The 18,001-nt window shown below is 46.8% G+C and overlaps 2 protein-coding genes across 2 annotated transcripts; one reads left to right on the plus strand and one right to left on the minus strand.

The window, feature by feature from the left end:
- Positions 1–7,849: 7,849 nt before the first annotated feature.
- LOC123448149 (fatty acid desaturase DES3-like) lies at positions 7,850–11,777 on the plus strand. Its single transcript, XM_045124937.1, has 8 exons — positions 7,850–8,308; positions 8,472–8,561; positions 9,210–9,276; positions 10,094–10,186; positions 10,274–10,459; positions 10,560–10,637; positions 10,979–11,116; positions 11,242–11,777. The coding sequence occupies exons 1-8, from the start codon at positions 8,016–8,018 to the stop codon at positions 11,440–11,442; spliced, it is 1,146 nt and encodes a 381-aa protein (XP_044980872.1). The 5' UTR covers positions 7,850–8,015; the 3' UTR covers positions 11,443–11,777.
- Positions 11,778–12,125: 348 nt separating this feature from the next.
- On the minus strand, positions 12,126–17,689 carry LOC123448148 (protein DWARF 53-like). Its single transcript, XM_045124936.1, has 3 exons — positions 16,518–17,689; positions 14,386–14,632; positions 12,126–14,259 (listed from the first exon to the last, which is right to left on the minus strand). Exons 1-3 carry the CDS (start codon positions 17,672–17,674, stop codon positions 12,307–12,309), a joined length of 3,357 nt encoding a protein of 1,118 aa, XP_044980871.1. The 5' UTR covers positions 17,675–17,689; the 3' UTR covers positions 12,126–12,306.
- Between the last annotated feature and the right edge of the window lie 312 nt (positions 17,690–18,001).

The raw sequence follows: 18,001 nt of genomic DNA on the forward strand, positions 1-18,001 counted from the left end.
GAGGTGATGGAGTTAGTGGCATATTCATCAGTAGGCTTTTATCACCAGTCATGTGATGTGTGCAGCCGCTATCGAGAACCCACTCAGTATTTTTGGGTTTGTCATCCTGCAGATGAATTAGTACAGCTTACCATCTCATATGCTTCAGATTTGAAGAATATTATACTAATTTCATCAGTTCAGTGATTTCATCATAACAGAAATATAAGGACGTGTGAAATATTTCTATTTCATCAATCATTAGCTTGCGTCCTATCAAGCATTTCCTCAGGTCTCCAGCAAATTCTTCAAATGATGATTTTCATCTGGAGACCTGTCCTGCAGAAGTGATTAGTTTGATTTCTTCACCACCCACATCTGAAGGGGTGGCAAAGCATTCATCATCCTGCGAGCACCATAAGAGAAAGGTGGCATTGAAGCTAATGCACTTCTCTTAACAGTAGGGGGGTTAAAGTACTCATATGAGTATGCAGAGAACTGGTTTAAGGATTTATGAACATAATGATTTGAGGAGTAGCGCTCATAATCATATTCCTTGTAGTTTCCCTGCATGTTAGACGCATAAGCACGGGTACGAGCATAGTTTTGACCAGTTGAGGATTTTGATCCTCTTGAAGACGTTGGTCCTCCTGAGGAATTTGATCTGGGGTTCAGATTCTTCAGAGGTGATGTCATGAGAACATTCACTTGAAGATTTTCAAGACAACTTTTGGGAACCCAGATTTTCCTCAGAGGAGGGCCATTCCTGCAGTTAGTTCCAACATATCGAGCAAATACTTCACCAGATTGATTTTTGAACAGTTTATAGTTGGAATCAAATGACTCATCCGAGGAATAGGATAATTCACATGAGAAGCCAGTTAGATTAGATGGATCAAAAGGAGGCCCAGTAGCAGCAACCCATGAGGTTTTGGGATACTGCTCAGGTTTCCAATAAGATCCATCTGCATTTAGTTTTCTCTCAAAGGCAATTCCTTCTTTCCTTGGGTTCCTGTTCAAGATCTGCTTTTTGAGCACATCACAAAGGATTTGGTGTCCTTTGAGGCTTTTGTACATGCCTGTCACATACAATTCCTTCAACCCTGCATTTTCATCAGTAACATTTGTGTTTTTCTCAAGTGAGGAAATAGACACAGCAGGTGCAGTTGAAGAATTTGAAGCAATTGATGATTCTGGTGAGGAATTTGCAGTTTCACGTTCAATGCATTTAAGACATGGAGGAATAAATTCAACTTGACTAGCGCTAATCTGTTGAGCTAGGAATGAATCATTTTCCATACGAAGATCATCATAAGACATCCTCAGCTTCTCAAGATCAAGCTTCCTTTGAAGAAATTCATAGGAAAGCTTCTCATGATCAGTGAGGAGTGTATCATAACGATCCTGAAGAATATCAAATCTAGACTGAAGATTTTTCATGTCATCGGCGAGGATTTGATTAAGATTCATTTCATCATTCAACAGATCATCACTTTTGTCTAGCAGTTTTTGAAGCTTTTCCAGAGCAGTTTGTTGTTTAGTGGCAATGATGGCAAGTTTACTGTAACTGGGTTTTTTGTAATTATCATGTTCACAGTCACTTGAATCAGAGGAGGAGGCATTATTTGATACCTTTGAACCTTTCGCCATGAAGCAATAGGTTGGAGCGAAGTCATCAGCATATTCATCAGTATGGATGGTGCAATCATTTTCTTCAAGATTGAAGATTGACTTGCTGACGAAAGTGGTTGCTAGTGCAAGACTAGCCTGTCCGGATTCTGAGTCTTCTCCAGAGCCTTCTTCTTCATCACATTCCTCTGATTCTGCCTCGGAATCCATTTCCTTGCCAATAAGTGCCCGAGCCTTTCTGAAGCTAGTCTTCTTGTGTGAGGAGGACTTTGAAGATGAGGATTTTGAAGATTTCTTCTTCTTCTTTGAGTCATCAGAACTGTCATCCTTGTATTTCTTCTTCTTTGATTCCTTTCCCCAGCGAGGACAATCAGCAATGTAATGACCTGATTTCTTGCACTTGTGACAGGTCCGTTTCTTGTAGTCCTCAGATGCAGATTCTGATTCCCTCATGTCTCTTCTTGATGATTTACCGAACTGGCCTCGTCGTGTAAATCTCTGGAATTTCCTCACAAGCATTGCAAGTTCCTGACCAAATTCTTCAGGGTCACAACTGCTGTCATCTGTGTCTTCTTCTTCAGATGAGGAAATTGCTCTTGCCTTCAGTGCACGTGGTCTGGAATAGCTTTGTCCATACAGATCTCTCTTTTCTTCTAGCTGGAATTCATGAGTATTTAGCCTTTCGAGGATATCAGCAGGATCTAGCATCTTGTAGCCTGGTCTTTCTTGAATCATCAGAACTAAAGTGTCAAATGAAGAATCCAAAGATCTCAGCAGTTTCTTCACAACTTCGTGATCAGTGATGTCTCGAGCTCCCAGTGTTTGCAGTTCATTTGATATGTCAGTGAGGCGATCAAAAGTGTCTTGGCAGCTTTCATTGTCATGTCTCTTGAAGCGATTGAATAGATTGCAAAGAATATCAACACGAGAGTCACGTTGGGTTGATACTCCTTCATTTACCTTGCACAGTCTCTCCCAGATCAGTGTTGCAGAGCCTAAGGCACTTACTCTTCCAAACTGGCCAGGGCTCAGATGACCACAGATGATGTTCTTCGCTTGAGAATCGAGTTGCTTGAATTTATTCACATCAGCTGCAGTGACACTAGCAGAAATGATGGGGACACCATTTTCCACAATATACCAGAGATCATTGTCTATAGCTTGTAGATGCATTTGCATTTTGTTCTTCCAGAAGGGAAAGTTCTTTCCCTCGTAGGTAGGACATGCTGCAGTCACCTTAAACATGCCTGCAGTCGACATAACTAAAACTCCAGGTGGTTAAACCAAAATCACACAGAACAAGGGAGTACCTTGCTCTGATACCAAATGAAAGTGCGTTATATCGACTAGAGGGGGGTGAATAGAAGATTTTTAGAATTTCATCACTGAGGAAAATCCTTTTGAGGAAATTCCTCACTGATGACTAACTTACAGCGGAAACAGTTAAGGATCAGTCGTGCAAACGTTCACAACAGCAGAATTACAGAGTGAAGATTATGAAAACAGATTGCACAGTAAGCAGGCACGCAGAATAAAGATGATGATTAACTCAAGTGAAGAATTTGGGGTTGAGGAAATTCAGAGAAAGTCTTCAGCAAATTCTTCAAACAGTCAGTGAAAGTCATCAACACATAATACAGAGAAAGTAAAGAGTTGAGGAATTAGAACCCGATTCTTGGTGAAGACTGTTGTTGATGGCCCAGTTCCAACTGCTGTGACAGTTGTACATCTGGTTTGGAGCGGCTTGGTATTGAAACCAAAGGACACCCAGTCCCTACCGTATTCTCCTTGAGCTAAGGACACATAGTCCTCGCCCAACACTCGTGGTAAGTCTTCAGGGCAGACTTCCAAACCCTCACAAACTCGGTCACCCGGCGATCCATAATTGACTGCTGGATTGCTCTAGACCATGACGCCTACCCGTCTGGAGGATGCACAGTCCTCAAAGGTAAAAGGCTTCAGTCCCACACAGGAACAACTTCTTCAGTGATGCTCAATCACTAGGTTTGGTTTGTGGTTTCGGTGGGTGGTGTATTTCCTCACTGATGATTTACTCTCAAAGGCTCTGAGGAATTGGGTTGCTCTTATGACAAGTGTCAGTTTCTAACGGAGCAGCCAACCAGCTAGTGGTTGTGGGGGGCGGCTATTTATAGCCTGGGAGCATCCCGACATGATTTGACATTAATGCCCTTAAACAATGTGACCGTTGGAGTGGATAAGACCAGTGACATGGCGTGGCTATCGAAACGGTCGGGACCCTCAACTGTGAGAGTCCTCATGTCACTCATATTCCTCACTTGAGGCTTTTGGTAGGATTTGGCTTGGGTTGAGCATCATGAGGAAATTCATTCCATAGCGTTACTTTGACCCCCTTTAACAGTACGGTGTTCCTATTCATCAAATGCGAAGAAAGTAAGACAGAAAACGTAAATCTTCACGCTTCAATTTCTTCAAAATGATTTTCTTCAGGAACCACCGATCTTCTCAATATCAATATCTTCATGAGGAATATCAATTTCATCACAGATTCCTCGTGATTCATTTCTTCAGCTTCAGACCAATTTCTTCAACTGAAGACATATATTTTTAGGGGTCGATATTCTTCAAATATCTCAAACTCCTCGATGACTTATAGATCCTGTATACACTTATAAACACATTAGATACTTAACCTATAAGTCTTCAAACCACCAAAATCACTAAGGGGCACTAGATGCACTTACACTTTTTCTCTTTGATTTTTCTTCCAATGCGCATAGGGCCCTTTTGGGCTGTCCCACCAGCCCACTAAGGGCTGGTGCGCCACCCTCAAGGCCTATGGGATTCCCCGGGGTGGGTTGCCCCCCCCCTGGTGAACTCCCGGAACCCATTCGTCATTCCCGGTACATTCCCGGTAACTCCGAAAACCTTCCGGTAATCAAATAAGGTCATCCTATATATCAATCTTCATTTCCGGACCATTCCGGAAACCCTCGTGACGTCCGTGATCTCATCCGGGACTCCGAACAACATTCGGTAACCAACCATATAACTCAAATACGCATAAAACAACGTCGAACCTTAAGTGTGCAGACCCTGCGGGTTCAAGAACTATGTAGACATGACCCGAGAGACTCCTCGGTCAATATCCAATAGCGGGACCTGGATGCCCATATTGGATCCTACATATTCTACGAAGATCTTATCGTTTGAACCTCAGTGCCAAGGATTCATATAATCCCGTATGTCATTCCCTTTGTCCTTCGGTATGTTACTTGCCCGAGATTCGATCATCAGTATCCGCATACCTATTTCAATCTCGTTTACCGGCAAGTCTCTTTGCTCGTTCCGTAATACAAGATCCCGCAACTTACACTAAGTTACATTGCTTGCAAGGCTTGTGTGTGATGTTGTATTACCGAGTGGGCCCTGAGATACCTCTCTGTCACACGGAGTGACAAATCCCAGTCTTGATCCATACTAACTCAACGAACACCTTCGGAGATACCTGTAGAGCATCTTTATAGTCACCTAGTTACGTTGCGACGTTTGACACACAAAGTATTCCTCCGGTGTTAGTGAGTTATATGATCTCATGGTCATAGGAACAAATACTTGACACGCAGAAAACAGTAGCAACAAAATGACACGATCAACATGCTACGTCTATTAGTTTGGGTCTAGTCCATCACGTGATTCTCCTAATGACGTGATCCAGTTATCAAGCAACAACACCTTGTTCATAATCAGAAGACACTGACTATCTTTGATCAACTGGCTAGCCAACTAGAGGCTTGCTAGGGACAGTGTTTTTTCTATGTATCCACACATGTAAATGAGTCTTCATTCAATACAATTATAGCATGGATAATAAACGATTATCTTGATACAGGAATTATAATAATAACTATATATATTATTGCCTCTAGGGCATAATTCCAACAGCTGACGGCCAAACAGCGGGCACAGGAGTCGGCCAAGAGGAAGGATCGGAGGCATGCGGCGGGCGCGAGGGATGAAGCCATCGCGGCGGCCGCCGCGCAGTAGGAGATCACCAACGCCTGCGTCGCGGCGACAACGAGGGAAGCGCTCTGCATGTTGGGGTTAAACCCTAGCCAGCACGACCTCGTCAATGCCGCTGTGGCCGCCGCGGTCAGCACCGGCTTATCCGTCTTCTCTCGGGCGCTGCTGCCCGACTCGCCCCGCGCGTCGGCTTGCAACCCGGTGCCCGGCTTCCACATCTACCCGCAGGCCTCCCGCCTCTCGGGGGAGTGCTCGCCCGAGGTGAGCGTGGTCGCGCCTTTCACGCCCGCGCCCACGACGATCGACCTCAACGCCACACCGACCGGAGGCGCGAGGAAACGAGCGAGGCAGACGCCAGCCGACCAGCTGTCGGGCGCGCACAACCTGTTCGATGGAATGTTGGCCGCCAACTACGACGACTACATGCAGAACATGATCTTCGAGGGTGATGCGCAGGCCGCTGGCTTCGATCCCGACGATACACAAAGAGAGGATGGTCGAGGCTACAATGAAGATCAGGCCGCCTTCATTCATGATCAGCTTGACATCGGCCTGGACCTGGACGGCTTCCCTCTCGATCATGAGTTCCTGGAGGACTACGGTCTAGAGGAAGAGGACGAGTGCGACATTGAGACAGAGCCTTTGTTTGAGGACGAGCTCGCCAGCCAAGCGGATGGGACGGCACTGAAGCGCAAGAGCAAGTGGACCAAGGCATACACGGCGGCCGAGGACAAGCTTCTTTGCGAGTGTTGGAGAGACATTGGGCAAGATCCCAAGACAGGCGCCGAACAAAAGCATTCAACCTTTTGGATTCGTGTTCACCGTGAGTTCCATAAGCGCAAGAAGTTTCCCTCATATCAAATAGCAAGTAAGCGGGTGGGTGTCCATTTCGGAGCGTTGGAGGGTGATCCAACAAGAGTGCAACAAGTTTTGTGCCACTCATGAGAGCGTCAAGGCCCGCCCCATGAGTGGCATTGGTGTGCAAGACATGGTATTCTAGCAAGCCACCCTCTATTTGTGTCATCAAGACATCAAGTACATGCTTTTCGTTGTTCATTTGCATATCATTTTTGTCAATATGCTTCCATAAAATACATTTGTAGGCATTTCAAGCGTTGGAGGCATTCAAGGTCCAACACAATGGCAAGTGCTTCAACCTCTCCCATTGCTTTAGGGTGATCAAAGACGAGGAGAAATTCAAGGGGCAATATGCCGGCCTCAAGTCGCGTGGTGGGAAGCAAGCCGTGGAGGAGGTTGGGGACGACGAGAAGGCTCGGCCGAGGGGGAAGACCAACTCCAAGAAGGAGGACAAGCGGGATGCGGCGTCGATCGTCTTGATCGCAACCTTGGAGGGCATGATCACCAAGAAGGACTCAAGGGAGGAGAAGCGCTGGCAAGAAAGAGAAGAGCAAATAAACGCCTTCTTGGAGATCCAAAGGAGGAGGCTTGACATGGAGGCGGAGAAGCAAGCACGGATGCTTGAGATGGAGGCGGGGAAGCAAGCCAAGATGCTAGAGATCGAGGCCGCCAATGCCAAGACCAAGGCCAAAGAAGTGGCTCTCGCGAGCATGATGACCGGGGTGGAGATCATGAAGGTGGATCTCAACATCGTGTCGCCAAGAAAGAGACCGCGGTTCGAGAAGATGCAGGCCAACATGCTCAAGTTCGATAATGAGTGATCTATGGCGGCGAGCGCCATATTTTTTGGATGCCGGCAGGTGTGCTGGCATGACCACGGGGCCGTGATGGCGTGGTCGAACTCAAGTGCCACCGTCTTTTTGTGCCGGCCGGCTGGCGAGTGCGCCAGCATGACTATGGTGCTATTTTTTTAGGCCGACATTGTATACCGGCGCTGGCATGATGCCGACGTGAAACATGGCCGCTGGCATAATCGGCCACGGGCCCTTTTTTAAATATGTTGATTACGGGCATGAAATTGGTCGGTGCGTTGGACGCACTGCCGACTCAAATCTAATACAGGACGGGCGCAGAGCGGACGGTCGACCTAAACGGATAAAAAAAATACAAATACACTGTCCGTTTGGATCAGACCGTTGGAGTTGCTCTTAGAAACGCAAATGTCATGATGGGAATGTGCCCTACGTAAGTTGATCGTCATTTTGTATCGTGTCGAAGTATGGAAACACGACGCAAGCATGGGCACGTAAAGGAAACTTGATGTTTCCGTACAGGAGGAGGACGTGCATGCACGTGCACCGGTCCATTCCATTATGTACTACAGTAGTAGTAGTACGTACTACTACGTAGACAAACGTAGTAGGAAGTGTACATCAATGGCAAATTGTGGCTTATAAATAGCACCCATCTGCATCGACCTCCGGCCACCACCACCCAACCCGCGGCCCCAAATCTCTCTCCCCGCTTTCCGGGAGACAGATCCAGCCATGGGCGCCGCGGCGAGGAGGGCGCCCGAGCAGGAGCAAAGCTGCAAGGCCACCGAGGACTTCGACGCCGCCAAGCCTCCGCCGTTCCGCATCGGCGACGTGCGTGCCGCCGTGCCCGCCCACTGCTGGCGCAAGAGCCCACTCCGGTCCCTCTCCTACGTCGCCCGCGACGTCGCCGTTGTGGCCGCGCTGGCCGTGGTCGCATGGTGGCTCAACAGCTGGGCCGTGTGGCCGCTCTACTGGGCAGCGCAGGGCACCATGTTCTGGGCGCTCTTCGTCCTCGGCCACGACTGGTACGCGCTTCTTCCTTCGCCCGGCCGCCGCAATCGATCCATCAATTAACCAGATCGTCGCCGTCCGAGGGCAATGCTGCATCTGTGTTCGATGCACACGTAGGAGTAGTATATTACTACTGTCTACTGGGACGCAGTAATAATTATTCCTCTTGTGATGCAGTGGTCACGGGAGCTTCTCGGACAGCTTGACGCTCAACAGCGTCGTCGGCCACCTGCTGCACACCTTCATCCTTGTCCCATACAACGGATGGTTAGCATCTTTCGATTTTTCTCCGCTTAACATAAATACAGACACTTTAGTATGTGTACCCAAACGCTGAACCGGCACAGATTGGGAGCACAAACGCTGCAAATTTGGAACAGAAGTGATACAGTTTGATACACATTCTGAAACTCTACGAAATGGGCTGCAATTTTCTATCATGGGTTTATTTAGGAAACAAAGAAATAATCATGAAAAGGAGCTAAAATTTGGAGCAAACCGATGCAATCAAGAAGCGAAACAGAGCTTCTCCCCCTATTATTATATATTATTATTAAAGAAAAGAAAATGTTCAGAGAAATACTCTATCTCTCGACAACTGTTTGAGTTGTTTAACACGAGTGCACAGTCTCCTACGTCGTCCACATTGAAAATTACACCCCACACGGAGACGAAAACGATGGACACAAGCCATGCGTCGTGCATGCCATGCAAGATTCTGAATTTTACTTTATTTCGCAAGGTTCTGCATTTTCTTGTGCAGCAATTTATTTATTTATATTCTTGAGGCATTTTCTTGTGCAGCAATTAATCAATTTATTATTTTTGCCGGGCAGCAATGATTTTCTTGTACTAGTAATTGCTGTAGTTAGCTTTGGCTGATTGACCATTTATGCTTGTTATGGCATAATTCAGGAGGATCAGCCACAGGACGCACCATCAGAACCATGGCCACATCGACAAGGACGAGTCATGGCACCCGGTTAGTAGTACCCTCATCGTACAAAACACTACCCGCTAACATTATTGCAATTCAGATTCAGAGCTGCTCAACCATTTGACAGATATTTGTAGGCTAGGGTATTGAATTATTCATAATATATATACATTCTACTACTCCCTCCGTTCTTAAATATAAGCCTAAATATAAGTCATTATATTTAAAAACGGAGGGAGTAGTAGGTACAGTAGTAAAAGGTTTGTGAGAGAGTTTGGCAGATTTGAGGTGAAGGGTGAAAAAGGACAAGCAAGCATTGCTTTCAGCTCAGCCTGAGATGCAGAGTGCACATGCAGTGGAGCAGGAAAGGGAGGGAATACTGGTACTAGTAGAGTATATACTTACTCTATGTGATTAGGCTGCCAAACTAAACCGCCCCTAAAGATCCATCCATCCAAGCAAAAGCTAGCTAGCGACATGTGGTCCGTCCTTTCCTAGACACTATTACCAGCCAAACACGAGCTGCAAGTAGATCTACTCATCATGTCTGTCGCGTGATCAGATCTGCATTCTGCTGCTGCCTGCTAAGTTGATCGCCGTATATCAGCAAAGATGCGCATCGAACCTTACCTTACCTTGGCTTTGGCTTTGCTTTGCTTAGTCACCCACCAGCCACCAAAATAGACCATTTCATAATGCAAAGGTCCCTTTCATGTCGATTGCCTGGCTGTCATTTTCGTAATAGACCAGCAGGCCTTGCCCTTTTCAGTCAAGCTTAGCTGCTTGTCGTGGCGATACATCAGTTTATTGCGATTTTAACCAAGATGGTTATCACTGACGTGGATGCAACTGAATTGAGCAGATTACCGAGAATGTGTACAAGGAGATGGAACCAAGCACCAAGAAGCTACGCTTCTCATTGCCATATCCACTCCTGGCTTTCCCTGTCTACCTTGTAAGAATCTTTTTCTCTGCATCCCCGAGTCTCAGCTCAAAACTGCACTGACTCCATCTTCCTTCTCCAATGGCTCAACACTTGCAGTGGTACAGAAGCCCGGGCAAGAACGGCTCGCATTTCAACCCAAGCAGCGATTTGTTCAGCCCCAAGGAGAGGCGTGACGTGATTGTCTCCACCACTTGCTGGTTCACGATGATCGCGCTGCTCATCGCCATGGCGTGTGTGTTCGGACCGGTGCCAGTGCTCAAGCTCTACGGGGTTCCATATGCTGTAAGCCACTGCTAACGGTTTTCTTAGTACTGCTTGCTTCCAAGCCACTAGGACTGGACAACTTACTGTTGTATCATCCGATGTGTATCATATAAAACAGGTGTTTGTGATGTGGCTCGATTTGGTAACGTACCTTCACCACCATGGTCACCAGGACCTCCCTTGGTATCGCGGCGAGGTACTTGCTATATTGAACATTGTTATTTTGAGCAAAATAGATCAGTTAATTACAAGTATATGTATGAAAAACATCCATCTTCTACGCACAGTTCATGAGTTAGCAGCCTATTTGTCACGACATGGAGTAGTAAAAATAGATTACCTCATCTTCTGAACATCTTAGCTACTATGATATCAGAGTTTAAAATAATTACGCTACATAAACTTGTTTGTAATGCTGTTTTTTTAGTGTTAAACTAGAATTTTTCCCCCTACGGATGAGTGGTTTTACTATTTTACCAGCACTCAATGTTCATTTGTCGACAACTAAATATATACCCTCTGTAATCATAATTGCAGGAATGGAGCTACCTCCGTGGTGGCCTGACGACTGTGGACCGGGACTATGGATGGATCAACAACATCCACCATGACATTGGCACTCATGTCATCCACCACCTCTTCCCTCAAATACCTCACTACCACCTAGTAGAAGCGGTAAGCGCACTACTACTACTACTACTACTACTACTATGCTGAATATATATGTGCAGTTACCTACTAATGCTGAGTACTGGGTACTGAAACCACGGCTTTCTCCTTATTTTATGAACAAAAAACAGACCAAGGCAGCAAGGCCAGTGCTGGGAAGATATTACCGCGAGCCAGAGAAGTCGGGTCCACTGCCACTTCACCTCTTCCATGTCCTCCTCAGGAGCTTGAGAGCCGATCACTTCGTAAGTGATGTTGGAGATGTTGTCTTCTACCAAACGGACCCAAGCTTGAATGGTGATAACTGGACGAAAAATGGCAAGCACAAGTGATGTAAGATAGAGAGATATCATAGCCTGCTGGAAAATTAAGCAGAAAGGGCTTCCTGCTAAAATCAAAGCATGTGGCTCTGCAACAACAGACAGGATGTGTTGATTGGTTGATGAGATTCAGATCGTTCATTAGAATTAGCATTCTCCAATTGCGGTTGTAGCTAGCAATGTTATTTTCAATCTCTTGCCAGTTTTGGATGTGGAGTTATGTAACGAATTAATGAAGCTTCGTAGACTATTGATCAGTCTGGAGTTTGTATGTGCCGGGCCTGGGAGAGCGGGCATTAATTTTGTGAGCCGGATTAAGTGCTCTGCACCGCTTTTCTGATCTGTTATATGCTTGCTAATTAGAGAGTACAGATTGGCCACTCATCTTTTTGTACTAGACTAACTAGATTGCTGGAACAAGGGTATGCATTATTACAAATTTCAAAATGAATCTACACCATGAAGCATAACATGTTGACCAAATTCCCAATGTTGAAAATTTGAAATGTTGGGCCATTTCAGTTTGAACCTTCGTTGCAAAACAAGTTGGCCAAACTCTTAGATACTAATTAGAAAGTGGACCAATTAGCATTTACATATTTCAGTATGAACTAGTGCAAATTAGCAGGACAAGTTGGCCAAACCTGGAATTACCCACTGACTATGGACTTCAGCACTCTACGACTGCATCACCATATATAACAATGATATATTGGCAAATCCCCAAGTGTTACAATCGATATATACTTGCCGATATATATGAAGGCAATGCATCATCAACTAGGCTAGAAATTATTTCCCGGCAAAATAATGCTATACTATTGTGGACTAATAGCTAGAAATAATTACAATTATCCCTATACAGATACCACCAATTCACCATTCTAGAATTATTCTAGAGGGGAGCAAACCTCCAAAACCATAGTCTTCCGTGACTGCTGCCATGTCCTCACAGGCCACTAGTATAAGAGTGGAACTGCTGGCATACTTACCACACTTGACCTTCAGTTCCCCAAGGCTTCCAGTGAACACCTGATCCACCCAGGCCTGGAGAGGCCTCTTGCCCTCGGATACCCATACCGCTGCAATTATTTGCTCCATTGCACCGACATCAATTTCCAGTGTGCAGCCGGAGCCCAGAACTTTGCGGAGTGTATTGCTCAACTCCTGCAGCACGTAATCGGCGACTTTGTCAAAGTCAAATGGCTTGAAATCGATTGACTCATCAACCAAACACAAGAGGCTGTCGATGGATCTCTCTGGAGTGCCATATGAGTTGTCATTGCTGCCGCTGTGGTCATCAGCATCGCTCAAACCATCCTCGTCGATGGGGAGGTTCAGGTCGAACGGAACACTTGATGTTCTGTGCAGTCGCTTGGAAATGCTCGGTGATTCTTCCTGCAGCTTTTCTTGATCATCAGAAATGTTGAACTTCCGTTTGCTGACTGAACCCCCACAGTGCAAAGATGCACGAATTTTGGCGAGAGGGTGCCCAGGGGAAACTATCACCTTATCACCATGGTCTTCGCAGGTGATCGCCGTACATGATTCTACCAGGATCTTCAGTTGATGTCCACTAGCTGCCAAGATCTTTTCTTCAGTGAAAGTATGACCCTCTTCCACTCCAACAGACACACTTTTGGAGCCTCTGGTTATTCTTGTTGACAGCACAACAATGGAGTCATTAATGTCAACTTCCTTGCCACGCAAGTCTCGGAATCTACCAGTCTTACTGGCATGAGTCAGAGTGTCCTGGACAAGGCAGTCAGCTTTATCGACATTATCAAGGAAGATGACAGATCGCCGTTTCTTGCTCAGCTCGTCAACAATATAGTCAGTGCCAGTCTTTCCTCTGTAACTTGAGTCGGCCCAATCCTGGAGACTCAGGTCCAGATAAATCATGTTCTCTTTGCTGCCATGTACGAGCTCTGCAAGCGCCAAAGCAGCTCTGCGCTTGGCCATGCAATCAGAACCATGAAAGCTAAACCACATGTCATTCTTCTTGCATGCACCACGGCGCCTCTCCATTGACTTGCACCGCACAATGGAACCACAAATAGCACTCAAGGCTTCCTCCTGCCTTCCAACAACCTGGAACAAGCGTTCCACAAGTAGCTTGTAATTACTCAAATCAGAAGCTTGTGCTGCGAGGTGTGAAGGTTTCTGCCAATGACCAAAAGCAGACAAACCTCCAGAAGCTGCTGAATGCCGAGCACTAGGTGATGTTTGCCCCATATTTGTGGAACTCTTCGAACAAGCAAAGGGTTGTGCAAACATCTGCAGAGGCTTCAGATTCAAATCATCCACTTTCTTGGGTACAGATTTCTCTGCATCAGCTACATGTTTATAGCTGGCAGAATTTGTAGCCTTGGAAGAAGATTCATGAGGCGTGCCTAAAACCAAGTCAGTTGTCACAGATGCAGCGGATGATGATGACACGTGATCTTCGCGATCATGACAGTTTGACAGGGTTTCATGGCGGGACTGCTTTTCATCACTCCTTGAAAACCCAGCTTGAAGTTCCAATATAAGGTTGTCATTCCTTTGGTTAGAGATAGATGGGGGTGAAATACTCTTTGTGGTAGCATTGCTATGTGAAGCAGACACTACAGAAGATCTAATAACCTCCCTTTGAGGTGCAACTGATTCAGAACCTTTGCTCAGATTTTCTTCCCTTTCCCCATTGGTTGGAACACCAATATAATGCGGAAATAACTGGTATGGAACGCTGTTGATCCTATGGCAGCCTTGGTGGAGCCGCAGGCAGTACTCATTCCACTTCTTCTGTAGATTCGATATTTTCGAATTCAATACCATCTGATCTCTAACCTGCACTGAAGAAAAACTGTACATCTTTTATACCAATGATATCCAAAGGTACGCATCTACCAAAACGATGGCATGTGCATAAATTATTTTACTTAAAAGTCAAAAAATATGTAAGCCGCTTCACACCTTGACTGCATCAAATCCATTGTTAGGACCTATCATGCTGCCATTCTGCAGCAGCGAAGGTAGACCTCCCTGGTGATGGTCTTCAGCTGTAATGCCACTTCCTCTAATGATAGTAGCAACTTCTTGCTCATATCTATCATTGCACTGTTGACACCGAAGGGCCTCAGGACAAGAATTTTCTGTGAGGCTGTTAGCTTCGTAGGTATCGCTGACAAGTCCTCCAAAAGGAATGAGCGAATCCATAAAGCTGCAAAACAAATTCGACGTTGTTAGGCCAGGATGACAGGAGCAAAATGGAGTAAAGAGAACCCACATCAAGTCCTATTTCAATACACCTATTCTGATTCTGCAGTTGCTTAAGTATAGCTGGTACTTTTCCTTTTCGGAAAAAAGCTGTTACTTTTGGCTCCAATACATCAGAACCTCAGTGTTCAAAGAGTACTTGCTATCAGAATAGAAGAATGTCTTTTCATGAAAATGCATTTCTTCTGTTTAAAACCTTGTTTCTTTCTCTCTCTTATTATCTTTAGTACGCTGAATCCTTAACCCAATGACGGTGGAACGACATGAATGATATACATATGTCGAATTTTCATACAATGGTCGTACGACAGTACTCCATCACCCTTTGATGGAATAGCCGGATCAATATCTGAAGCAGGATAGTAGTATCATACAGAAATAGTATAAAAAACGTTGGACGTGAAGCAATATTGGTGGAACAAATCATCTACCTTATGAATTAAATAGGACAGCTTAAAATTGTCAAATGAGCAAAGAAGTTCTCTAAAATAACCTAAATGAACAAAGAAGAAGCTAATGAATGAGTAAAAAAATGAGTAAAAAGCATCAATACTATCACACAAAAGGAAGATGGCTCGGAAGAATTTAAATTAGTAACCCGCTCCCAGAAAGTGGAAATATGTAATCTTCTCGTTGATATTAGAAATAAACCGGTCATGTATCAAAAATAATATAGTTCCTCCGTTCCTAAATATAAGTCTTTTTAGAGGTTCCACTAAGGGACTACATACGGATGTATATAGACATATTTTAGAGTGTATATTCACTCATTTTGCTCCGTATGTAGTCTCCTAATGAAATCTCTAAAAAGACTTATATTTAGGAACGGAGGGAGTAGTAAGCATGGAGCAGAAACACTAGGGGTTTCAGCACAGTTAATCAGGGATAAAGGTATCACTGTCAATCTTAGATACATAGGTTGCAAACCCTGATTGTGATGATCTATAGTATCTGACTGAAGATGTACCCACTGAAAAAAGAACTTCCAGGTGGCAAACTCCTCACCATTGAAACCTCTAAAGGACAACGGAAATCACACGGATGAAAATCAAAAATATGACAACCACAGTAACACAACTTCAGTCTGCCTCCAAAGGCAACAACACACTCAAGATAAGAGGCCATAACAAGACACCTCAAGATAAGAGGCCATAACAAGACACCTCAAGATAAGAGGCATGCTTAAGTAAATGGGAGTGTCTAGGACACATCTAGATGTGACATAGTTATTGCACATCTAAATAACTAAATCAAGGATAAAAAGGAAAAGAAAAGGAAAAGAAAATACACACACAAATCTTCACGTAAAATCAATGATATAGAACTTAGATGTGCAATATTTATCTCACATCTAGATGTGTTTTAGCAAAACCTTAAGTAAATAACTTAAGCACGGATATTACCAGGTCAAGCACTGAGAAAACAGCTGTACTAAACGAGATGAGTAAAAAGATCCAGAAAACAATCGACGTCACGAAAAAGTTGTATCCATGTAGAATATTTAAAGACCTCTGTATAAACTAGACCAATCAGACATGGTAGAAAAATAATCAGGCCAATGGGCATACAGACAAATCTGCACTGAAAACATTATTAAATTAATCCAGGACATACACTAACAGCACGCCGATCATGGGAGTAAGAACTAGTAATCCTTGTTAGTAGTAACCAGACATCTAAAAGGAAGGAACATCCGAATATGATAAACAAAAGGTGCGCTCGCGCAGACGCGCACACAGCGCCAGTCACAAAAATGGATGCCAATCAACTCAATCCTAAGGAGCATAAGCAATTTACGGAAGGTAGAAAGAGAAGAGAATAGGATTCACCTTGCAGGCTTGGAGAAAGCCGCGGCGGTGGTTGCCTGAGGGATGAGAGCAGCGGGGCTGCCTCCCGCACGCACTGCCGTGATCGGCAGCAGCTGGAGCTCCCAATCCTTGTCGAGCAAGGGGAACTTGGACAAGAAGGTGAGGTAGGTCTCGTACGTGGCCGACCATCCCATCACCCAGACACGGCCAGCTCTGTGCGTCTCCAGCACTCGCGTCACCTCCGCCACCACCCGGCGCCCCATCTCTTGGAGCTCGCCGTCGTCGGGGACCAGTTCTTTGAGGTCACCGATGCTTATGATGAGGCCGGAGGTGGCGCTGGCCATGGAGGCCGCCATGCCGAGTTCCGTCTGGTCGATGGAGCTTGGACCGACGGGGAGGACACGGTACGGCGAGAGGGCGGCGAAGTCGGCAGCGGCGGAGGCGGCCCCGACGCCGACGAGCATGGGGTTGCGGCCTCGGGAGAGAACCTCGCCGATGCGGCGGAAGTTCTCCTCCCCGGTGCCGCCGGCGAGGCTCCCTGCGGCTGGCGAAGGCACGTCGGCGTCGTCGGCGGCGGCGAAGCTGCAGAGGAAGAGAGGCGGCGGGCGGCTCCGCGTGGGGAGGCGGCCGAGCATGGGCATGGGCGGCGCAGGGCGGAGGATGGCGAGCTTGATGTCGCCGCTGCGGAAGCCCGCGTCGCCGAAGACGCGGCTGACGACGGGGTCGTCGAGGATGGCGAGCACGAGCTGCGAGAGCTCGACCTTGACGGCGGCGGGGGCCTGCGCGGTGGCCGCCTGGTGGTAGAAGTGGAAGGTGTCCGGGTTGCGGCGCTGGTTGGCCTGCGAGCGCTTGACGGCCGCCATGAGCGAGTTGGAGACGGGCGGCTCCGCGTCGTCGGCGCCGGAGGAGGAGGAGGCGGAGGGGAGCCTGTCGAGCGAGACCGCGAAGCAGAGCTCGAGCGCCTTGAGCTGGACGCGCGGGGCGTAGGCGGCGCTGCGTGCCCGCGCGAGCGCGTCGCGGAGGAGCGGCGGGGCGGGAGGCGCGAGCAGGGCGGAGATGAGGTGGAGCGAGGTAGTCTGCGCGTGGGCGCGGCGGCGTGCGGATACCACGGCCGCGTCGAGGGCCGTGACGGCTGCCGGCGAGAGGCACTGCCGCGCGGCGGCCACCGGCGTTGGCATCGCCGGCGCGCGCACGCGTGGAGGGCTGGGACTGGGATTGGGATTGAGATTAGGGGAGTCGAGCGGGTCAGAAACAGGTGGTAATCACTGGAGGGACCTGGTTGCTAATACTTTTCCGCGCACAGTGGGCGAAGCGTAAATTTCCGAGGGCCGGATTGGCAATAGAGGAAACATTGGGGGGGGGGCGTCGGTTGCTGGAGCCTGGAAGAAAATAATTGGCCAGGAAGGCAGGTGGAGGGGTTTATATATGCTAGTAGTATTTGGGGTGATGATGATATCTGCTCTTCCTCTTTTTGGTGATGCGGTGAGGGGCCACCTGACAGTGAC

This window comes from Hordeum vulgare, chromosome 4H (genome assembly GCF_904849725.1).
Source record: "Hordeum vulgare subsp. vulgare chromosome 4H, MorexV3_pseudomolecules_assembly, whole genome shotgun sequence".
Classification (NCBI taxonomy): Eukaryota; Viridiplantae; Streptophyta; class Magnoliopsida; order Poales; family Poaceae; genus Hordeum; species Hordeum vulgare.